Genomic DNA, 22,810 nt, shown 5'->3' on the forward strand with positions numbered 1-22,810 from the left:
CAAGCCCTGGTCTGAGATGCTTTGCCAGTGCTTCTACACCACCAAGTGGTAACAAGAGGAGTTCCAGACAGTTGATAGAAGTATCCAGGACAGGTCTACTCACTGTTCGTGTTTCACTGTCCTCCCTCTCGGGGGCGGTCTTCACCAACACCGAGGTGATCATGCCTACCATCTCAGGAGAAGGCACAGTGTTCTCAGCTATCACCTGGGGATTCTCAAAGTACCGAGCCTAAGAGAGAGCAGGGACAAGAACAGAGAGAAAAGACAAGAGGGAAGGAGAATGCAAAAGTGAGAACATGATTCCTACATCCTCAGAGACCAAATATTTCCCTGCTCAATAATCCACCTGCTTTTCTGTTGTCTTACCACTACTTTAGGCAGCTCCTTATAGATCTGCTTCACAAAGTCCAGAAAGTGATGAATCTGAATAAAGGATTACAGCAGACAGTTAATACCTTGATCAGAGGAGCACAGTTCAGCATCCAGACATGGACTCCATCGCAATTAATCTTTGCTTGATTCCTCACATCTTCTTTCCTCGCTTTATTCTCAAAACACATTGGAGAAGAAGGTCTGATCCAATACAGTTAAGGAGGCAATGAGATGCGAGGAATCACGGAAAGAGGAATTGAGATAGTCATGGCAAGACACTGTAGGCAGGTTTTCTGTTCATCAACACAAAGTGAGATTGGAGAATAGTAAGGTTCTCACCTCTTGAGAGATCTGTGGACGGAACTGTTTGTGCAGTTCAATGATGATACGCAGGCATATCAGCACGTTCTCCTCGCTCTCAATCTGAAAGCAAACAACGAGCGATGCAATGCAAAGAAAACACTGAGTCAATTAGTTCAGGTTAGGGACCGATAACTATCTGGACTAAATACACTGAGTGCACAAAACATTAAGATCATCTTCCATGACAGGCTCACCAGGTGAAAGCTATGATCTCTTACTGATATCACTTTCTAAATCCACTTCAATCAGTGTAGATAAAGGGGAGGAGGAAGGTTTAAGAAGGATTTTTAAACCTTGAAACATGGATTGTGTATGTGTGCCATTCAGAGGGTGAATTCAGAGGGTGAAGACAAAATATTTAAGTGACTTTGAACGGGGTATGGTGTACGAGCCAGGCGCCCTGGTTTGAGAGTGGCAAGAACTGAAACGCTGCTGGGTTTTTCACATGCAATAGTTTCCCGTATGTGTCAAGAATGGTCCACCATCCAAAGAACATCCAGCCAACTTGATACAACCGTGGGAAGCACTGGCGTCAACATGGGCCAGCATCCCTGTGGAATGCTTTCGACATCTTATAGAGTCCATGCCCTGACGAATTGAGCTTGTTCTGAGGGCAAAAGGGGGTGCAACTCGATATTAGGAAGGTGTTGCTAATGTTTTGTCCACTCAGTACATGTGTGGACAATACCTTTCTGAAACTATTGGTTCCTATGGAACATTCCACCACCACACAGCTCCCATCTCTCAGCAAACAGGCGTTCTCAGATCTTATCAGTTTTACTTTCAGCGCCCAGAGTGTTTTAAGGTACATTTATCAGACACACTCGCACGCACTCAGTCAGTCAGTCACTCACCATCACAAATACACTGTACCTTACTCTGGACTAAAGCATATCGATCTCATCACATCGCCTCTGCTGAAAAGACGATATGCAACCTAAATCATGTCTGTCATAGACAGTGACAACTTACCTCCAGGAAGCGAAACATGACAGACAGAATGTTCTTGGTGTGAGGTCTCAGGTGTTCATTAGTTGGGATCCGGTGGATGATCTCCAGCACCAGCTTCCTCAGTTGCTGTTTTAAAGTAGTACAAGGTGAATCTGATTATTGTGCATTCAATGCCATCATGTTTAAATGTATCTGTCCTTAAGCAAATAAATATTCCAATTATTTCATGTCCTCCTACCTGTGTGGGCTTCTCCTGCAGGAACTGCACCTCTCCGTCCTGGAGGAAGGTAAGGAAGCGAGGGATGATGTGTTCCAGGAAGGTGGAGTACTGTGGTGATGATGTCACATTCTGAAAAAGACGTCACCACTAACATAAGACCAGTTTTCATTATGTAGACAAGATAAGTGAACAGTGTTGTGACTTACAGCTGTAGTAGAAACACAGACATAATGGCTATACCCATTCTAGTTATTCTACGGTATAAACTTACCTCAAAGTTCTCGCTGACCTCCTGCATCATCTTCAACTTTGTTTCATCAGCTGAGTGTTGGAGGATACAGTAACAACATTAAAACAGTTCATATGACACAATGAGTCATCATATACTTCTCATCTCTTAGCAGACAGGGACACTCAGATCTTATCAGTTTTACTTACAGCGCCCAGATTGTTTTAAGGTACTTTATCAGACACACTCGCACTCACTCAGTCACTCACAAACACACTGTACCTTACTCTGGACTAAAGAATATCGCTCTCATCACATTGCCCCTGCTGTAGAGATTATACCTAAACCATAGATTACTGAATAACTATGCCACAACTCACCAATAGCACCTACAGTTACAGTATACATCAAATTACGCAAATAATTATGTTTGAGAACAGGAGAATTCTCAGGCTCATGCTGACTCTCAGACTATGGCACACTCAATTATCATAGTTTCTCATTCACTTACGGGTGTTGTTGTCCGTGAGGGCTGCCACGAACTGCAGGTACTTCTTCATGAGAGTGGTCTGGTCCACCACCGTTGGGCTGGGGGTCGGCACGAAGGCCATGGTTCCCGCCGGGAGAGACAGGGTTACGATGGGGTAGAGCAGACAAGAGTCTGCCTATCTCACAGAGAATAAATGTGCGCTGCGTGTGAGAAAATGGAAGAAATCAGTGACAATACGATATTTGATTTGCATGAGTAACTAACATACAAAACAAGTCAAGTGAACGTGTCAACAATTCTCTAACAGGCAAACTCTCTATAGTATGACAGCAAGGAACCGCGCAGTCTTTGTATACTCATAAAATTACAAAATGTATGACCATTTCCAGTACTATGGTCAGTGAGCAAATGCGTACGGCTGAATTTAACGTAACGAAATGTATACTATTCCACCACAGCGATGTAGGATTCAACTAGCTAGCATAACATACTGGGTCGGCAGGTAGCCTAGTGGTTAGACTAGTTACCGGAAAGTTGCTAGATCGAATCCCTGAGCTGACAAGGTAAAAATCTGCTGTTCTGCCCCTGAACAAGGCAGTTAACCCACTGTTCCTAGGCCGTCATTGTAAATAAGAATTTGTTCTTAACTAACTTACCTAGTTAAATAAAATTAAAATACTAGCAACGTGCCTCTCGTTCAAGTCAGGCGCACAAAGATGACATAATCTATAGCATGCTAGCATGCAAGTGGTAGAATAAAATAAATAGATAAACAGTAAGATATGTATATTTCCAACACGGACAATCCTCACATAATTACTGCTATAAACTACACACATTAAATCAAACTTAGAAAGTGACCATATTAGATGGTTTAGTCAAAGACAAACTCTGTGGTTTAGTAACCAGGCTAGCTAGCTTGCTTCCCAAAGAGAAAGAAACCACTCGCGCTAACCCCTCACATCCCCGTTTAGCTAGTATGGCGACAAAATAAATATATGTTTTACTTTTTGAGGACGCATTCGCTAGTTAACGACTTCATCATCCGAAAATGAGCATGCAAAGCAAAATATACATTATATTTTAAGGAAAGTAATTGAAAAAGAAAGCATCCCATTTAAACTTACCAACTAGCACAGACAGGAAATAGTACCTCTGTGACTTCCGGTCTCCGAGAGCCAGTCTAATATATGTACACTTTTGCACTTTACTAGGATAATAATTATATTCCCGTATGCTATTCTTTGAAACATATTTTTTATATATGCATAAATAATACCGTAATGCGATATCTATTCAGGTTCCTACAACAATCCTCATCAATATAGTACTTGGCGGAATGATATTCAGGAACGGCTGGATGTTGTAAGACCATCGTTTTCGATGGTCTTTTTCTGCTCTACGGATTGTTACTAGGCAAACAATTATGCGGTAAACTGCGCAACGCATGCAGTGGAGCGCGCCAATGTAGCGTGAAGTTCTGGTGGTCTGCCCACTTGGGTCTGTTGCTGGCTATGTGTTTAGGTTGCATAGAATTATAAAATATAAATATAGACAATGTATGCATGTGTCATATATTTTTTTAAGTATGTAGCTATGTCTTTCTTTTTTTAAGCCAGCATTGGCCATTAGCCCCTATAAAGATCAATTTACACGAAGTCAGTTTGTGATTATAGGCCTAAGGTGAATAATGTCCCCTGTAGTAATATATCCAATATAGCAAACACAGTTCAGTCCTATAGCCCTTGCTTAGATGTTGAAACAAATCCTTTGCCACAAGATGGGAATAGACAATCTCTGTTTGAGAAAATATTTAGGGCCTACAGTACAGAAATGTGATCCTCTGTAGCTCATTTGATAGAACATCGCACTTGCAATGCCAGGATAGTGGATTGGCTTCATGGGACCACCCATATGTAAAAATGTATGCACTCATGACTTTGGATAAATTGGTCTGCTAAATGGCATATATTATTGGTATAAATGGAACGGTATACATCAAACGTATGGATACCATGTTTGACTCCGTTCCAATATTCCATTCTACCCATTAAAATGAGCCCATCCGCCTATAGCTCCTCCTACCAGCCTCCACTGTTAGAAATGATAGTATATTTTCAAGATTAAAAATAATTAAAAATATGTATATACAGTACCAGTCAAAGTTTGGACACACCTACACATTCAAGGGTTTTTCTTTATTTTTACAATTTCTACATTGTATAATAATAGTGAAGAGATTAAAACTATGAAATAACACATATGGAATCATGTAGTAAGCAAAAAAGTGTTAAACAAATCCAAATATATTTTATATTCAAGATTCTTCAAAGTAGCCACCCTTTGCCTCAATGATAGCTTTGCACACTCGTGGCATTCTCTCAACCAGCTTCATGAGGTAGTCACCTGGAATGCATTTCAATTAACAGGTGTGCCTTGTTAAAAGTTAATTTATGGAATTTCTTTCCTTCTTCAAGCGTTTGAGCCAATCAGTTGTGTTGTGACAAGGTAGGGGTGGTATACAGAAGATGGCCCTATTTGGTAAAAGACCAAGTCCATATTATGTCAAGAACAGCTCAAATAAGCAAAGAGAAATGACAGTCCATCATTACTTTAAGAATTGATGGTCAGTCAATACAGAACATTCCAAGAACTTTGAAAGTTTCTTCAAGTGCAGTTGCAAAAATTATCAAGCGTTAAGATGAAACTGACTCTCATGAGGACCACCACAGGAAATGAAGACCCAGAGTTACCTCTGCTGCAGAGGATAAGTTCATTAGAGTTACCAGCCTCAGAAATTGCAGCCCAAATAAATGCTTCACAGAGTTCAAGTAACAGACACATCTCCACATCAACTATTCAGAGGAGACTGTGTGAATCAGGCCTTCATGGTCAAATTGCTGCAAAGAAACTACTACTAAAAGGACACCAATAAGAAGAAGAGACTTTGCTTTGGCCAAGAAACACGAGCAATGGACATTAGACCGGTGGAAATCTGTCCTTTGGTCTGATGAGTCCAAATGGGAGATTTTTGGTTCCAACCGCCGTGTCTTTGTGAGACGCAGAGTAGGTGAACGGATGATCTCTGCATGTGTGGTTCCAACTGTGAAGCATGGAGGAGGAGGTGTGATGGTGTGGGGATGCTTTGCTGGTGCCACTGTCTGTCATTTATTTTGAATTCAAGGCACACTTTACCAGCATGGCTACCACAGCATTCTGCATGGCTACCACAGCATTCTGCCATCCCATTTGGTTTGCACTTAGTGGGACTATCATTTGTTTTTCAACAGGACAATGACGCAACACACCTCCAGCCTGTGTAAGGGCCATTTGACCAAGAAGGAGGGTGATGGAGTGCTGCATCAGATGACCTGACCTCCGCAATCACCCAACCTAAACCCAATTGAGATGTTTTGGGATGAGTTGAGTTGGACCGCAGAGTGAAGGAAAAGCAGCCAACAGGTGCTCAGCATATGTGGGAACTCCTTCAAGACTGTTGGAAAAGCATTCCAGGTGAAGCTGGTTTAGAGAATGCCAAGAGTGTGCAAAACTGTCATCAAGGCAAAGGGTGGCTACTTTGAAGTATCTCAAATATAAAATATATTTAAATTTTTAAAACACTTTTTTGGTTACTACGTGATTACAAATGTGTTATTTCATAGTTTAGATGTCTTCACTATTATTCTACAATGTAGAAAATAGTAAAAATAAAGAAAAGCCCTTGAATGAGTAGGTGTGTCTAAACTTTTGACTGGTACTGTATATAATTGGAGAAGTCTCCACCCCCCCTGAGTTAATACTTGGTGGAAGCACCTTTGGCAGCCATTACAGCTGTGAATCATTTGGAATAAGATTCTACCAACTTAGCATAACTCTTAGGGCAACATATATCCACTGAAGTAAAAATATGACAAGAGCAAAGCTCAGGTAAAAGGTTAGTGGAAAACCCACATCAGTCTTCTGAAAACCTAACCCTGGGATAGTTTTTTTTTCTGTGGGACAATTACACACATTTATGCAAAAGTACACCAGAGTGGCTTTCCAAGAGGTGTTGAGTGTTCCTTAGTAGTCTAGTCTCAGTCCTGACTTATACTGAACAAAAATATAAACGCATCATGTAAAGTGTTCATGAGCTGAAATAAAAGATCCCAGAAATGTTCCATACACACAAAAAGCTTATTCTCTCAAATTTTATACACAAATGTTGTCACGTCCTGACCAGTATAGGGGTTATTTGTTATTGTAGTTTGGTCAGGACGTGGCAGGGGGTATTTGGTTTATGTGGTTCGAGGTGTGTGTCTATGTAGAGGGGTGTTTGATTTATGTATTCCGGGGTTTTTGGGCACTGTTCTATGTTAGTGTATTTCTATGTTCTGTCTAGTCTAGTCTATTTCTATGTTTAGTTTATTGGGGTTGGACCTTCAATTGGAAGCAGCTGGTTATCGTTGCTTCTGATTGAAGGTCCTATAAGTAGGAGTTTGTTTTCATGGGTTTTTGTGGGAGATTGTGCTGTGTATAGCTTTGTGCCTTACTGGCGTGTTAGGTGTTAGGTGTTAGGTGTTAGGTGTTAGGTGTTAGGTGTTAGGTGGTTTCCCTTTTTCCTAAATGAAGATGAGTGTACATATACCCGCTGCGTCTTGGTCTCTACCCTATGACAACCGTGACAGAATCTCCCACCAAACACGGACCAAGCAGCTGAGGAAGGAGCAACAGGTGGACTGTTGGGAGTTTGAACTTGGGAGGAAATTCTGGCCGGAGAGGGTCCATGGAGGAAGTTGGGTGAGGACCGGGAATGCTACTGGGGAACACAGCTGGCTAGGGAGCTGGAGAGGCAGCCCCAATTTTTTTTGGGGGGGCACATGGGTAGTTTGGCTAGGCCAGGCAGTAGACCTAAGCCAGCTCCCCGTGCTTATTATGGGGAAAGTGTGGAGAGTGCCGAGGTATGCGGAAGTGCGCACGATCTCGCCCATGCGCATGCACAGTCCGGTGTGAGTGATCCCAGCCCCTCACAAGTGCCGTGCTAGAGTGGGCATCCAGCCTGGAAGGAGGATGCCTGCGCAGCGCATCTGGCCACCAGTGTGCCTCCTAGGCCCAGGCTACCCTACGCCTGCTCTACGCACGGCAACCATTAGGCCCCTGCACAGCCCAGTTCGCCCTGTGCCAGCACTTTGCTCGTGCAGGGCTACTAGTTCCATCCAGCCAGGACGGGTTGTGCAGGTGGTGCGATCGAGACCGCCAGTGCGCCTCCACGGCCCGGTATATCCAGTACCAGCACCACGCACCAGGCCTCCAGTGCGTCAGCCCAGTCCAATTCAGCCTGTTCCCGCTCCTCGCACTAGCCTTAAAGTGCGTGTCTCCAGTCTGGTACCTCCACTACCAGCTCCACGCATCAGGCTTCAAGTGCGTCAGCCCAGTCCTGAGCTTCCGGCGACAGTGCCTCGTCCAGAACGTCCGGCGACAGTGCCTCGTCCAGAACGTCCGGCGACAGTGCCTCGTCCAGAGTGTCCGGAACCGAGTGAGATGGCCCTACAGTCCGGAGCTCCTAGAGTCGGTCTACAGTCCGGAGCTCCCAGAGCCCAGTCCAGGGTCATCAGTGACTGGCCTCAGGCAGAGGTATGCAGTGGGGGTGGTTTGGTCCGGGAGGGGATTAAGGCCTGAGCCTAAGCCACCTCCACTGTAGGAGGTTTGGGGAGGGGTGGTGTAGCACAGGAGCCGTCGGTGACGGCAGCCACCCTCCCTTCCCTCCCTTTAGTTTTGGGATTTATTTTGTTTTGAAGGTTTATTTTCGTTATTTGTGAGGTGCATCCGGGGTCTGCACCTTTGGGGGGGGGGGGGGGGGGGGGGGGGGGGGGGTACTGTCACGTCCTGACCAGTATAGGGGTTATTTGTTATTGTAGTTTGGTCAGGACGTGGCAGAGGGTCTTTGGTTTGTGGTTCGGGGTGTGTCTATGTAGAGGGGTGTTTGATTTATGTATTCCGGGGTTTTTGGGCACTGTTCTATGTTTAGTTTATTGGGGTTGGACCTTCAATTGGAAGCAGCTGGTTATTGTTGCTTCTGATTGAAGGTCCTATAAGTAGGAGTTTGCTGTGTATAGCTTTGTGCCTTACTGGCCTGTTATTTGTCGTTGTGTTTTGTTTTGGGGTTTTTCCTTTTTCCTAAATAAAGATGAGTGTACATATACCCGCTGCGTCTTGGTCTCAACCCTACGACAACCATGACAAATGTGTTGACATCCCTGTTAGTGAGCATTTCTCCTTTGCCAAGATAATCCATCCACCTGACAGCTGTGGCATATTAAGAAGCTGATTAAACAGCATGATCATTAAACATGTGCACCTTGTGCTCAGGACAATTAAAGGCCACTCTAAAATGTGCAGTTTTGTCACACAACACAATGCCACAGATGTCTCAAGTTTTGAGGGAGTCTGCAATTGGCATGCTGACTGCAGGAATGTCTCCCAGAGCTGTTGACAGAGAATATTATGTTTATTTCTCTACCATAAGCCATCTCCAATGTGGTTTTAGAGAATTTGGCAGTACATCAAACTGGCCTCACAACCACAGATCACGTGTAACCACTCCAGCCCAGGACCTCCACATCCGGCTTCTTCACCTGGGGGATCGTCTGAGACCAGCCACCCGGACAGCTGATTAAACTGAGGAATATTTCAGTGTGTAATAAAGACCATTGGTGGGGAAAAACTAATTCTGATTGGCTGGGCCTGACTCCTGACTGGCTGTGCACGCCCCTCCCCAGTCATGTGAAATCCATAGATTAGGGCCTAAAGAATTTATTTCAATTGACTGATTTCCTTATAGGAACTGTAACTCAGTAAAATTGTTGCATTTATATTTTTGTTCAGTATACTTATACATCAGTGAAATAATTTATCGTTCAAGGTTACTTTACATGTATATTAATCTCAAACATACATTTTCAGCAAACTATTAGCGTTGGACTTGAATCAGACCAGCACAAAGCCCAGATCAAAAGTGTGTAAACGAAGACTGGTTGCGGTACGAGTAGGTGTCAGCTCTGGTACCGTGCTGCAACAGAAGGGTTTGGACCTCTCCTTTCTCTGCCCTGGACACATACAGATCCGTACTAATATCAGGGATGTCCTGATGGGGCTGCAGTTCCATTTTAATGGTGGAGTAAGTGGCATTACTGTACCCAGACATCTGTAACATAAAATAAACAAATATAAACATTTACACTGCCACTTTTTTTGGTGTTTGTTGGGCTACAGTGTCTCAACATGTCCTAGCAATTTTATACAGAACAAGAACAAATACACTGAGCAAATCACCATCGAACAACTAAGTCACCACCAGTCAAATCCGAGTCACTGGTCGAGTCCGAGTCAAGTCTGAATCTTGTACTGGAGTACCACGACACTGCTTGACAGTGCTTTCTACAGCCACGGCCATTATTTGAAGTCAATTTGTTAGGTATAGAACACCCCCTTGTGGACATGTTGTAGAATAGCCTCATATCTTTAGGAGGAGTATTGAAACAGGGCCTAACATTCTGTCAGTCTCCTACCTGTGGTTTGTTGTTGTTTCCCTTCTTAGGGCGACTGGCTATAACAGTGATGAAGGCGAGGATTGCTAACATGATCCCAGCACACCTTCAGGATGAAGAGCAGGTTATTGGAGGCTATTAGGAGACAGAGAGAACTGTTTTTACCATAGTTCAAGGTATGGAAAACTCTTCACATACTGTAATGCTACAGTATTACATGATGCAGTTAGACAAGCTGGAACACTGGTCAGAAGTTGTGCAAGCAAAATTGATTTCCTATTTACAATTCACTCCCAATTAGTAACTGTCATACTCCCCAGTTTCTGCATACATGATTATTCAAGCACCACAACATGTCTCCTCTTGACATACTTTGTACACCACTGAATCATGTTCCTATTTACAATAGCCATCATTCATCATTATTTTAGTCTTCTGGTTTCAAACAATCTATTTGTATATGCATTAAAATGAGGTCACACGCTTCCTGAAACTCCTCTGTAGGTGTACCACCCACCACGAATCAGTTCACCACAGGAGACATGTACAGTATGGGTTGTGGGTCCCTGAGTTAAATTACTCTCCTCCAGAACTCCCTAGTGAATTCCTCAACCCTGGCCACTGTCCCATTGACGTCTTTTCATTTCTCTGAAAAACACTATCACTTGGTTCAGTTTAAAGGGATACTTCGGGGTTTTGGCAATGAGGCCCTTTATCTACTTCTCTAAAGTCAGATGAGCTCATGGATACTATTTGTATGTCTCTGTGTCCAGTATGAAGGTAGTTCAAGGTAGGTTTGCGAGCCAATGCTAACCAGCGTTAGCGCAATGAATAGACACTTCCAGTCATTGCACTAATATAATTTAGCAATTGCGCTAACACTAGTTAGCAACTTCCTTCAAACTGCATGCAGAGACATAAATAGTATATCTACAAGTTCATCTGACTCCGGGGAAGTAGATAGAGGGCCTCATTGCCAAAACCCCAAAGTATCCCCTTAAGATTACAAGGAGAACGATGAAATAAATTCAGATCAAAACCCCTTGTGCCACCAGAACTGCTGAGCGACACTATGCTAATACATGGATCATTTGTACTATATCAAACTATACTATACTGTATTCATAGTGAGAGGAGAGAGTGTGTACTGTACTGTCGCTTCAGCCTAGCATGACTAAACTGGACCGTATCGCCACAGACCACATGATAACGCCTGACTTACGATCTCTCCTCACAAAGATGCTGTAGGACGTCTGCAGTTTGCTGATGTCGTTACGGGCACTGATGTCAAGACAGTGGACTCCTAAAGCCATGAAGATGCGGTTCAGTCAGAATGTGTTATCATACAGCATGGCCAGGTGACAGCCTGTAGGGGTTGCTGATACACAGTTCTGTAGGAACCTCCAACACACCCACATGGGAGGACTGGAGGGGAGAGAGAGAGAGAGAGAGAGAGAGAGAGAGAGAGGAGAGAAAGCTAATGAGAATGAATATAGCACACCCACATTGGAGGACTGGAGGAGAGAGAGAGAGAGAGAGAGAGAGAGAGAGAGAGAGAGAGGAGAGAAAGCTAATGAGAATGAATATAGCACACCCACATTGGAGGACTGGAGGAGAGAGAGAGAGAGAGAGAGAGAGAGGAGAGAAAGCTAATGAGAATGAATATAGCACACCCACATTGGAGGACTGGAGGAGAGAGAGAGAGAGAGAGAGAGAGAGAGAGAGAGAGAGAGAGAGAGAGAGAGGAGAGAAAGCTAATGAGAATGAATATAGCACACCCACATTGGAGGACTGGAGGAGAGAGAGAGAGAGAGAGAGAGAGAGAGAGAGAGAGAGAGAGAGAGAGAGAGGAGAGAAAGCTAATGAGAATGAATATAGCACACCCACATTGGAGGACTGGAGGAGAGAGAGAGAGAGAGAGAGAGAGAGAGAGGAGAGAAAGCTAATGAGAATGAATATAGCACACCCACATTGGAGGACTGGAGGAGAGAGAGAGAGAGAGAGAGAGAGAGAGAGAGAGAGAGAGAGAGAGAGAGGAGAGAAAGCTAATGAGAATGAATATAGCACACCCACATTGGAGGACTGGGAACCAAAGAGAGGAAGAGAGAGAATAAATGATTATTTTATGTGTTATGCATGTTTATGATGTTGTATGTGTGTTAATTCCTACTGAGAGACTGTATCCACCTTCCATCCACATGAATAGCCAGACTGTTGTTTCTGGAAACCTGGAAAACTCAAAGGGCCTTTCAACTCAATATTTCTGATGGGGTCTGGAAAATAACAGAGATATGCAATACAATTTCAAACGAAATAATTCTAAACAAAAATGATGTGTATTCTGCCAACCTACCCAACACTAATGTCCATGGTGTATACCCCAGTTAGTGGAATAGAGCTTTTGTTCACTTGGGCCCCCACTCTCAGCCGCAGAGTGTATTTTCCAGAGGACAAGTAGTTATGGTGCACATACGGCTCCGATCCCTCAAGCACCTCCCTTACAAAACCAGAATAAAACAACCACATAATATTTAAATATATAGCCTAACCTGCGAAAAGGAAAACAACAAAACATATATTCGATGATAAACAGGCAGACATACCCGCTGCCAAAGTCCCAGGTATAGTTGAATTTGGCGGTGCGTAAAGTGTTCCTTGGATCGAACAGTTCGAACTTTGTCTCGGTTGGAACCTCCGAGGCCAGCTCCCTGTCCCGCACGTAAGTCGCATTCCCTTCCCTCTGAATGAAGCTGAGCTTCCCGAAACATTTTCTGAAGGAAAAAAGTAACAAAAACATGACTTTACTATAAATTGTTTAAAAAAATCTATTATATTGAAATAATGTTATGCGCGTAAAGTCAACTTACTCAGATGGATCAAACCGTCTGTTGTGAGCCACAAAACCCGGGGGCTCAGAATCAGGGCAAGTGACACGAAGACCACCACAATTATATTTCTGAAAACATAAACCAGAATTTTATAAAAGTATATATTAAAATTGATATTTAATACAATTCTACTTATTTACTCGAATATTACGCATACAACTCACATATTTACCGATACATATGCGCTTGTCCACTCACAGATGAGGCAACTGGTATAGGCTACTCCAGAACAAAGAAATGTGGACACTTCAAATGAACAACCTATAATATATTTTTTAACTGTCTTGTCAGCTGCTGCCAAAAAGTTGTTCATGGCCTTTAAGTTTCCCAAATTCCTGTAAAAGCCTGAAATAATTCCCATGCGTTTTAACCATGTGCTTCTAGGAACACAAAGAGCTGTGTTCTAAGTCGTTGTCCATAATATTAAGAAATTCGTTTATGGCCCACAACAAACATCTGCTGGACACTTCTTAGGAATGACCAGCGTTATTTATTAGTTATGAAGTCACCCATGTTCTATCTAGGGGGAGTATATCATTGAATTTATTGGCTATACCTTTGTTTGATGTAAGCTATATTTGTCCAGCTGTTGAAAAACGGATGTTATGCTGCTTGCATCTCAAATCAAATGTATTTTATAAAGCCTTTTTATTTTGGCAGCTGTCACAAAGTGCTTTACAGATACCCAGCCTAAATCCCCAAAAAGCAATCAATGCAGAAGCAGAAGCACAAATTAGAAATGTGTGAATAAATGTGAATTTTGATTGATTGCATCTCAGTAATGAGCTCCAGTATTAAATATGGCCACACGATGGAGACATACACAGAGAAATGCGATGGAGCCCTCACCTTGCAAGCAAAACACTTAGAGTGAATTTTCTGCAAATCTACATATTTTGCCATGGGGCGTAAAGAAAATGTTGTCGTTTAAAAGCAAGTTTGCTGCAATTATCCTAATTTTGCCATAAGGTGGAGAGAAATGTTTGCAGATTTAATTTGAATGACAAACAAAAATATTTGCTGACATATTCAATCTCTCCATATCCCAGTCTGTTGTTCCCACTTGCTTCAAGCTGTCCACCATTGTTCCTGTACCCAAGAAAGCGAAGGTAACTGAACTAAATGACCATCACCCCGTAGCACTCACTTCTGTCATCATTAAGTGTTTTGAGAGGCTAGTTTAGGAAAATATCACCTCCACCTTACCCGAAAACCTAGACCCACTACAATTCGCATACCGCCCCAACAGATCCACGGACGACGTAATTGCCAAAGCACTGCACACTGCCCTATCCCACCTGGACAAGAGAAATACCTATGTAAGAATGCTGTTCATTGACTACAGCTCAGCCTTCAACACCATAGTGCCCTCCAAGCTCATCAATAAGCTCAGGGCCCTGGGTCTGAACCCCTCCCTGTGCAACTGGGTCTTAGACTTCCTGAGAGGCCACCCCCAGTGATGAAGGTAGGCAACAACACCTCCACCACGCTGATCCTCAACTCTGGGGCCCGATAGGGGTATGTGCTCAGCCCCCTCCTGTACTTCCTGTTCAACCATGACTGCGTGGCCACCCATGTCTCCAACTGAATCATGAAGTTTGCTGACGACACAACAGTGGTAGGCCTGATTACAAACAATGACAAGACAGCCTACAGGGAGGAGGTGAGGGCCCTGGCGGAGTGGTGCCAGGAAAAAAACCTCTCCCTCAACATCAACAAAACGAAGGAGCTGATAGTGGACTACATGAGACAGCAGAGAGAGCATGCCCCTATCCACATTGACAGGGCCACAGTGGAGAGGGTCTAAAGCTTCAAGTTCCTCGGCGTACATTCACTGACGACATGAAATGGTCCCACAGACAGTGTGGTGAAGAAGTTGCAGCAGCGCCTCTTCAACCTCAGGATCCTGAAGAAATTTGGCTTAGCCCCTAAGACCCTGAGGAACTTCTACAGATGCATCATTGAGAGCATCCTTTCGAGCTGTATCACCGCCTAGTATGGCAATTGCACCGTCCGCAACCACAGGGCTCTCCAGAGGGTGGTGCGGTCAGACCAACGCATTATAGGGAGAACACTGCCTGCCTTCCAGGACATGGCAGATTTCTCCCTCCCCTTCTCCGGCTGTTGTATTGGGCAGTTCAAGGATTGAGAAATGTCTCAGTCCCTGGAGCAAAAATGTTGTGATACCCAGGAGCACGAGTACAGGACATCAATAAGCTGCTCCAAAACATTTAACCCTGCATCAGGAAATTGAGTATATCATAGTTCATGTGGGATTCAATGAAATTATGAAGGGCAGACAGAACAGCTGACGATGGATTTTAAAGAACTGACTGGGTCTTTGCTTGACACCAACAAACGCCCCATAATATCTGGCCCTGTGCCCTCCCTAAACCGTGGCGTTAAACATTTCAGCAGGCTTCTAGACATCCATAACTGGCTACGTAACTATTGCAGCTTTGTGGGTGTAACATTTATTGACAATTTTGATATCTTCTGGAAACAAAGCAAATTTTATAAGGAGAATGGGATCATACCAAATCATTTGTGTTCCTGGTTCTTTTCACAGCATTATAAGGCTACGCTGAGACAATGACTTATCAATCACCCAGCTAGGTTAATCCCTACCATTGTGTCGCTGAGTTGTCATAATGATTCAGCAAATGTACATTATCCCATTGGTAGACACAATGTAAGTAACCTAATGTATGTCCCTGTAACTGCCCTGAATACCACTGCTGATCCTACAGCTATTGTATGCAGTAATCATGTGCCTTTGAACAAGTGTTATACTGTTAGCACTGAGGCGGGCCTTAGTAGGAAGTCCACTGTGTGCAGCTCAAACTGCATAAACATAAATAACATGAGCATGTCTACTTCTGCTAAGCTTTCCAGTAAAGCAATGAAAACAATCAAGCATCACAGAAAAGTGCTAAAAATAGCCCACCTTAACATATGTAGCTTAAGAAACAAGGTTTATGAAATCAATAATTTGCTTGTAACAGATGACATTCATATTCTGGCAAGCTCTGAAACTCACTTAAATAATACCTTTGATGATACAGTGGTAGTAATACATGGTTATAACATCTACAGAAAATACAGAAATGCCAATGGTGGAGGTGTTGCTGTTTATAGTCAGAACCACATTCCTCTAAAGCTTAGAGAGGATCTCATGTTAAATACTGTTAAAATAATATGTCTACAGGTTAATCTGCCCCACCAAAAGCCCATTCTTGTGAGAAGCTGCTATAGACCACCAAGTGCTAACAGTCAGTATCTGGAAAATGTGTGTGAAATGCTTGATAATGTATGTGATATCAACAGAGAGGTATATTTTCTGGGTGATTTCGAAATTGACTGGCTTTCATCAAGCTGCCCACTCAAGAAAAAGCTTTAAACAGTGCATTCAACCTACCAGGGTAGTTACAAACAACACAAAATTAAATCATCAACATGTATTGATCACATCTTTACGAATGCTGCAGAAATTTGCCTTAAAGCAGTATTCAAATCCATCGGATGTAGTGATCACAATATAGTAGCAATATCTAGGGAAACCAAAGTTCCAAAGTCTGGGCCTAATATAGTGTATAAGAGTTCATTAAATAAGTTTTGTAATGATTCCTATGTTGTTGATGTAAATAATATTTGTTGGTCTGTGGTGTGTAATGAGGAGCAACCAGATGCTGCACTCAACACATTTATGAAATAGCTTATTCCAGTTACTAATAAGCATGCACCCATTAACAAAATGACTGTAACTACAGCCTGAGGTTCGATCCCAGGCTGTGTCATTATCGGCCGTGATCGGGAGTTCCATAGGGCGGCGCACAATTGGCCCAGCGTCATCCGAGTTAGGGGAGAGTTTGGCCGGGGGGGATTTACTTGGCTCATCGTGCTCTACCGACTCCTTGTGGTGGTCCGGGCGCCTACAGGCTGACTTCGGTCGTCAGTTGAACAGTGTTTCCTCGGACACATTGGTGCGGCTGGCTTCCGGGTTAAGTGAGCGGGTGTTAAGAAGCGCAGTTTGGCGGGTCATGTTTCGGAGGACACATGACTTGACCTTCCCCTCTCCCGAGTTGCAGCGATGAGACGACAAGATCATAATCCGGAAATTGGGGAGAAAAAAGGTGGTCATTTTTTTTTTTAATGAAATAAATAAAATGACTGTAAAAACTGTTAAATCCCCAAGGTTTGATGAGGAATTGAAAAATGGAATAGTTGCGTCAAGTCTACTCCCCTGCTCGACGTCACCGGTTTACTAACCACCGGTCCTGGCAACCCATCTTTACTCACACCTGGCAACACTCATTACGCACACCTGCATCTCATCATCAGTCACACCTGGACTTCATTACTCCCTTGATTACTCACCCTTTATATAGTACTCTTCTGTTATTAGTCATCAGGTAGTATTGTTTATGTTTCCATGTCAGACGCTTCTCTTCTTTTGTATCGTTCCGTGTTCATTATTATTAAACTCACTAACTGCACTTGTTTCCTGACTCCCTGTGCCTGCGTTACAGATTGAGAGGGATGAGGCAAAAGGAAGGGCAAATAAGTCTGGATGTACAACCGATTGGCAAATGTGCTGCAAATTGAGAAATCATGAGACTAAACTGAATAAAAAGAAGAAACTATACTATGAAACAAAGATAATTTATATAAAGAGTAATAGTAAAAAGCTTTGGAGCACCTTAAATGAAATTTTGGGGCAAAAAGGCAAACTCAGCTCCAACATTCATTGAATCAGATGGCTCATTCATCACAATATTTCATCACGGATATTGCCAATTACTTAGATTTTTTCATTGGCATGGTTAGCAAACGTAGGCATGACATGCCAGCAACAAATGCTGACACTATACATCCAAGTATAACTGAAATTATGAAAGACAGGCATTGTAATTTTGATTCCCGTAAAGTGAGTGTGGAAGAGATTTTTTATTTTTTTTGTCCATCAACAATGACAAGCCAACTTGGATGGAAAATGACTGAGGATAATAGCAGACGATATTGCCAGTCCTATTTGCCATATCTTCAATCTAAGCCTACTAGAAAGTGTGTGCCCTCAGGCCTGGAGGGAAGCAAAAAAGTAATTCCGCTATCCAAGAATAGTAAAGCCCCCTTTACTGGCTCAAATAGCCAACCAATCAGCCTGTTACCAACCCTTAGTAAACTTTTGGAAAAAATTGTGTTTGACGAGATGTAATGCTATTTTACTGTAAACAAATTGACAACAGACTTTCAGCACATTTGTAGGGAAGGACATTCGACAAGCACGGCACTTACACAAATAACTGGTCATTGGCTGAGAGAAATTGATGATTAAAAGATTGTGGGAGCTGTTTTGTTAGACTTCAGTGCGGCTTTTGACATTATCGATCATTGTCTGCTGATGGAAAAAGGTGTTATGGCTTTACACCCCCTGCTAAATTGTGGATAAAGAGTTACCTGTCTAACAAAACACAGAGGGTGTTCTGTAATGGAAGCCTCTCCAACATAATCCAGGTGGAATCAGGAATTCCCCAGGGCAGATTTTTTTCAATCAGGTACTACAGCGAGTGAAATCACTGCAACACTTAACAAAGAGCTGCAGTTAGTTTCAGAATGGGTGGCAAGGAATTAGTTTGTCCTAAATATTTAAAAAAAACTCAAAGCAATGTATTTGGACAAATCACTCACTAAACCCTAAACCTCAACTAAATCTTGTAATAATAATGTGGAAATTGAGTAAATTGAGGTGACTAAACTGCTTGGTGTAACCCAGGATTGTAATCTGTCATGGCCAAAACATTTTGATAGAACAGGAACTAAGATGGGGAGAAGTCTGGCCATAAGAAAATCCTGCTCTGCCTTTTTATCAACACTATCAGCAAGGCAGGTCCTACAGGCCTTAGCTTTGTCGCACCTAGACTAACATTCAGTCGTTTGGTCACTAAGAGGGACCTCGGAAAATTACAATTGGCTCAGAACAGAGCAGCAGGCTGGCTCTTAAATCTACACGGAGAGCTAACATTAATAATATGCATGTACATTTCTCATTGCTCAAAGTGGAGGAGAGATTGACTTCATCACTTGTTTTTGTAAGAAGTGTTGACATGCTGAATGCACCGAGGTGTTGTTTAAACTACTAGCACACAGCTCAGACACACTACTAGCACACAAGATATGCCACCAGAGGTCTCTTCACAGTCCCCAAGTCAGGAACAGACTATGGGAGGCGCACTATATTCCATAGCAGCAGTAGAATAAGATAAAAAACGGATCAAAATAGACCTTATGGAACAGCGGGACTGTGAAGCGACACACACAGGCACAGACACACATACACATAAGACACGCACTCTACACTCACGTACACATGGATTTTGTATTGTAGATATGTGATACTAGAGCAGTGGTCTGAGGGCACACACTTCATTTGTTGTGAAAAGTGTTACGGTATGTAATGTAATGTAATATTTTAAAATGTGTATGACTGTCTTAATGTTGCTGGACCCCAGGAAGAGTAGCTGCTACCTTTGCAGCAGCTAATGGGGATCCTTAATAAATACAAATACAAATCTACTGCATCCGGAGTCACAGAAAGACCTAGAAGATCATCAAAGGACCTCACAGACAGGAGTGAGCAATTCCAGTCGTCTGGGGCCTGATTGGTGTCACAGTTTTGCCCCAGCCCCAGCTAACACACCTGACTCCAATAATCACCTAATCATGATCTTCAGTTTAGAATGCCATTTGATTAATCAGTTGTGTTTGGTAGGGATGGAGAAAAAGTGTGACACCAATCAGGCCCCCGAGGACTGGGGTTGCCCACCCCTGCTCTAGAAGGAGGAGACAGTACAGGTGCATCAAAGCTGGGACCGAGAGACTGATAAACAACTTCTATCTCCAGGCCATCCGACAATTAAACAGTCACCACTAGTCGGCCTCCGCCCAGTACCCTGCCCTGAACCTTAGTCACTGTTACTAGCCGGTTACCACCCGGTTCTCTACCCTGTACCTTAGAGACTGCTTTGGCCTACACAGTCATTGAACACTGGTTACTTTAATAGTGTTTACATACTGTTTTACCCACTTTATATGTATATACTGTATTCTAGTCATGGATCATCCTATATAACTACTGATGAACACACCTTTTCTATTAATATACTGTCCATACACGCCATTATTCACTGAGTGTACAAAACATTAGGAACATCTGCTCTTTCCATGACATAGACTTACCAGGTAAATCCAGGTGATCCCTATTGACATCATCTGTTAAGTCGACTTAAATCAGAGTATATGAAGGGGAGGAAACAGGTTAAAGAAGGATTTTTAAGCCTTGAGACAATTGACACATAGATTGTGTGTGTGCCATTTAGAGTGTGAATGGGCAAGGCAAAATATTTAAGTGCCTTTGAACAGGGTATGTTAGTAGGTGCTAGGCGCACTAGTTTGAGTGTGTCAAGAACTACAACACTGCTGGGTTTTTCACAATCAACAGTTCCCTATGTGTCAAGAATGGTCCACCACCCAAAGGACATCCAGCCACCCGCTTTCACGATTGTGTGGAGAGACGGACCAAAGCGCAGTGTGATCTGGGTTCCACATATTTATTCATGAAACGCACAAAACAATAAACAGCAAATGAAACGTGAAGCAAATGCAGTGCTCACAGGCAACTACACACAAACAAGATCCCACAAACACAGGTGGGAAAAAGAACTACTTAAATATGATCCCCAATTAGAGACAACGATTACCAGCTGCCTCTAATTGGGAATCATACAAAACACCAACATAGAAAAAGAAACTAGAACACAACATAGACATACTGGATCACCCCCTAGTCACGTCCTGACCTACTATACCATAGAGAAACAATGTCTCTCTATGGTCAGGGCGTGACAGTACCCCCCCGAAGGTGCGGACTCCGGACGCAAACCTGAAACCAAATTGGGAGGGTAGGGGGGTGATTAGTGTCGGTCGCGGCTCTGGTGCGGGGCGAAGTACCCACTCAGCTCGTGGATCCGCCAGCATCGGTGGTGGCTCTGGTGCGGGACGAAGAACACGCTCATCCCGCCAGCGGGGCGGCTCTGGTGTGGGACGAAGAACCCGCTCAGCTCGCAGATCCACCAGCTTTGGTGGCGGCTCTGGTGCGGGCCAAAAAACCCGCTCATCCCGCGGATCCAGCCATGGACCTGGGCTGAACACTGTGCCTGGACTGGACCTCGGTGTCAAGGAAGGCTCCTGCCATGGAGCGGGACTGGACACCAGCCCTGGCCTGGACTTCGGTGCTGATGAAGGCTCCTGCCATGGAGCAAGACTGGACGCCGTATCTGGACTGAGCACCGGCGCAGAAGAAGGCTCTCTCCATGGAGTGGGACTGGCAGCCGTGTCTGGGCTGGGCACGGGCGCAGAGGAAGACTCTGGCATTGGAGCTGGACTGGGCACCAGCACAGAGGGAGGCTCCTGCCCTGGAGCTGGACGTTCCGGACCGTGGACCGTCGCAGTAGGTTCCGGACCGTGGACCGTCGCAGGAGGTTCCGGACCGTGGACTGTCGCAGGAGTTTCCGGACTGTGGACCGTCGCAGGAGGTTCCAGACCGTGGACCGTCGCAGGAGTTTCCGGACTGTGGACCGTCGCAGGAGTTTCCAGACTGTGGACCGTCGCCGGAGGCTCCGGACTGTGGACCGTCGCCGGGAGCTCTGGACTGGGGACCGTCGCCGGAAGCCTGGTGCGTGGAGCCGGCACAGGTGGCATCGGACTTGTGACACGCACTTCAGGGCAAGTGCAAGGAGCAGGCACAGGACGTACCAGACTGGGGAGACGTACTGGAGAACTGGTGCGTGGAGCCGGCACAACTGGTACCGAACAGATGACAACCACCGCACGGTGAGTGCGGGGAGCTAGCACAGGACGTACTGGGCTGTGGAGGCGCACTGGAGACCTGGTGCGTAGTGCCGGCACAAATTGTACCGGAACGATGACACACTCCGCACGGTGAGTGCGGGGAGCTATCACAGGACGTACTGGGCTGTGGAGGCACACTGGAGACTTGGTGCGTAGAGCTGGCACAGATGGTGCCGGGCTGAGAAGGCGCTCTTCAGCACGCCTGCGCTGCAGCATACTCCTTGCCAAAAGCTCTCTCCGGTATCTCTCATTACCTTCCTCTATCGACTCCCACACAGGCTCTGGCTCATTCCCCGGCTCCGCCGACCACCCGTGTGCCCCCCCCCAAAAAAATTTGGGCTGTCTTTTGGGCTTTCCTTGTGGCCACAAACCCCGGCGTTGTCGCTGTCCTCCCTTCTCTCCTTGCGTCTGCCACCCCGGAAGGCGATCCTGTCCTGCCAGGATTTCCTCCCAAGTCCAGGATCCCTTCCCATCCAAAATCTCCTCCCAAGTCCAGGATACCTTCTCCTCCTGGGCACGTTGCTTGGTCCTGTTGTGGTGGGATCTTGCCATTGTAATTGTTTGTTAGATACTTTTTAGACTACAAATGCTATGATCATATGTTATCCATTTGTTTGTCTTTTTGTATGTTCCTTGTATACCATTTTTTTAATATTTCAGTTAACCAATGATATTAGGCCATACTTGGCCATGATTACAAACACCTGTGTGTCTCTTGACACTATATAAATGACTCATCTCTCAGTGTTTGTGATGATACCCTGATGAAGACAGCTTAGCTGTCGAAACGTTGGTTATTAAAATTTTTGCATCTGAGCTCTTAGAGTGTGCGGCTTTCCTTTATTTTCTAGTGTTCTGCTCCGC

The 22,810-nt window shown here is 44.2% G+C and overlaps 1 protein-coding gene and 1 long non-coding RNA gene across 6 annotated transcripts in view; both read right to left on the reverse strand.

Moving 5' to 3' along the window:
- The window catches only part of trrap (transformation/transcription domain-associated protein), an 81,132-nt gene extending 77,357 nt beyond the window's left edge, over window positions 1-3,775 (reverse strand). For 3 of the 5 annotated variants that reach the window (XM_029764948.1, XM_029764949.1, XM_029764950.1), the window contains exons 1-7: window positions 2,647-2,746; window positions 2,178-2,227; window positions 1,925-2,035; window positions 1,708-1,812; window positions 712-795; window positions 367-423; window positions 104-229 (exon numbers count right to left, since the gene is read on the reverse strand). In XM_029764948.1, the coding sequence (XP_029620808.1) occupies window positions 104-229; window positions 367-423; window positions 712-795; window positions 1,708-1,812; window positions 1,925-2,035; window positions 2,178-2,227; window positions 2,647-2,746 (633 nt within the window). Of the gene's footprint in view, window positions 1-103; window positions 230-366; window positions 424-711; window positions 796-1,707; window positions 1,813-1,924; window positions 2,036-2,177; window positions 2,228-2,646; window positions 2,826-3,752 lie in introns of those variants that run through there. The other 2 variants (XM_029764951.1, XM_029764947.1) reach the window with 1 other exon arrangement.
- Window positions 3,776-12,294: 8,519 nt separating this feature from the next.
- Window positions 12,295-13,106, reverse strand: LOC115200858 (uncharacterized). The gene is made up of 3 exons (XR_003879617.1): window positions 13,019-13,106; window positions 12,755-12,922; window positions 12,295-12,648 (listed from the first exon to the last, which is right to left on the reverse strand). It is a non-coding gene; the product is annotated as an uncharacterized LOC115200858 (long non-coding RNA).
- Window positions 13,107-22,810: the final 9,704 nt, after the last annotated feature.

This window comes from Salmo trutta, chromosome 10 (assembly GCF_901001165.1).
Source record: "Salmo trutta chromosome 10, fSalTru1.1, whole genome shotgun sequence".
Taxonomy (NCBI): domain Eukaryota; kingdom Metazoa; phylum Chordata; class Actinopteri; order Salmoniformes; family Salmonidae; genus Salmo; species Salmo trutta.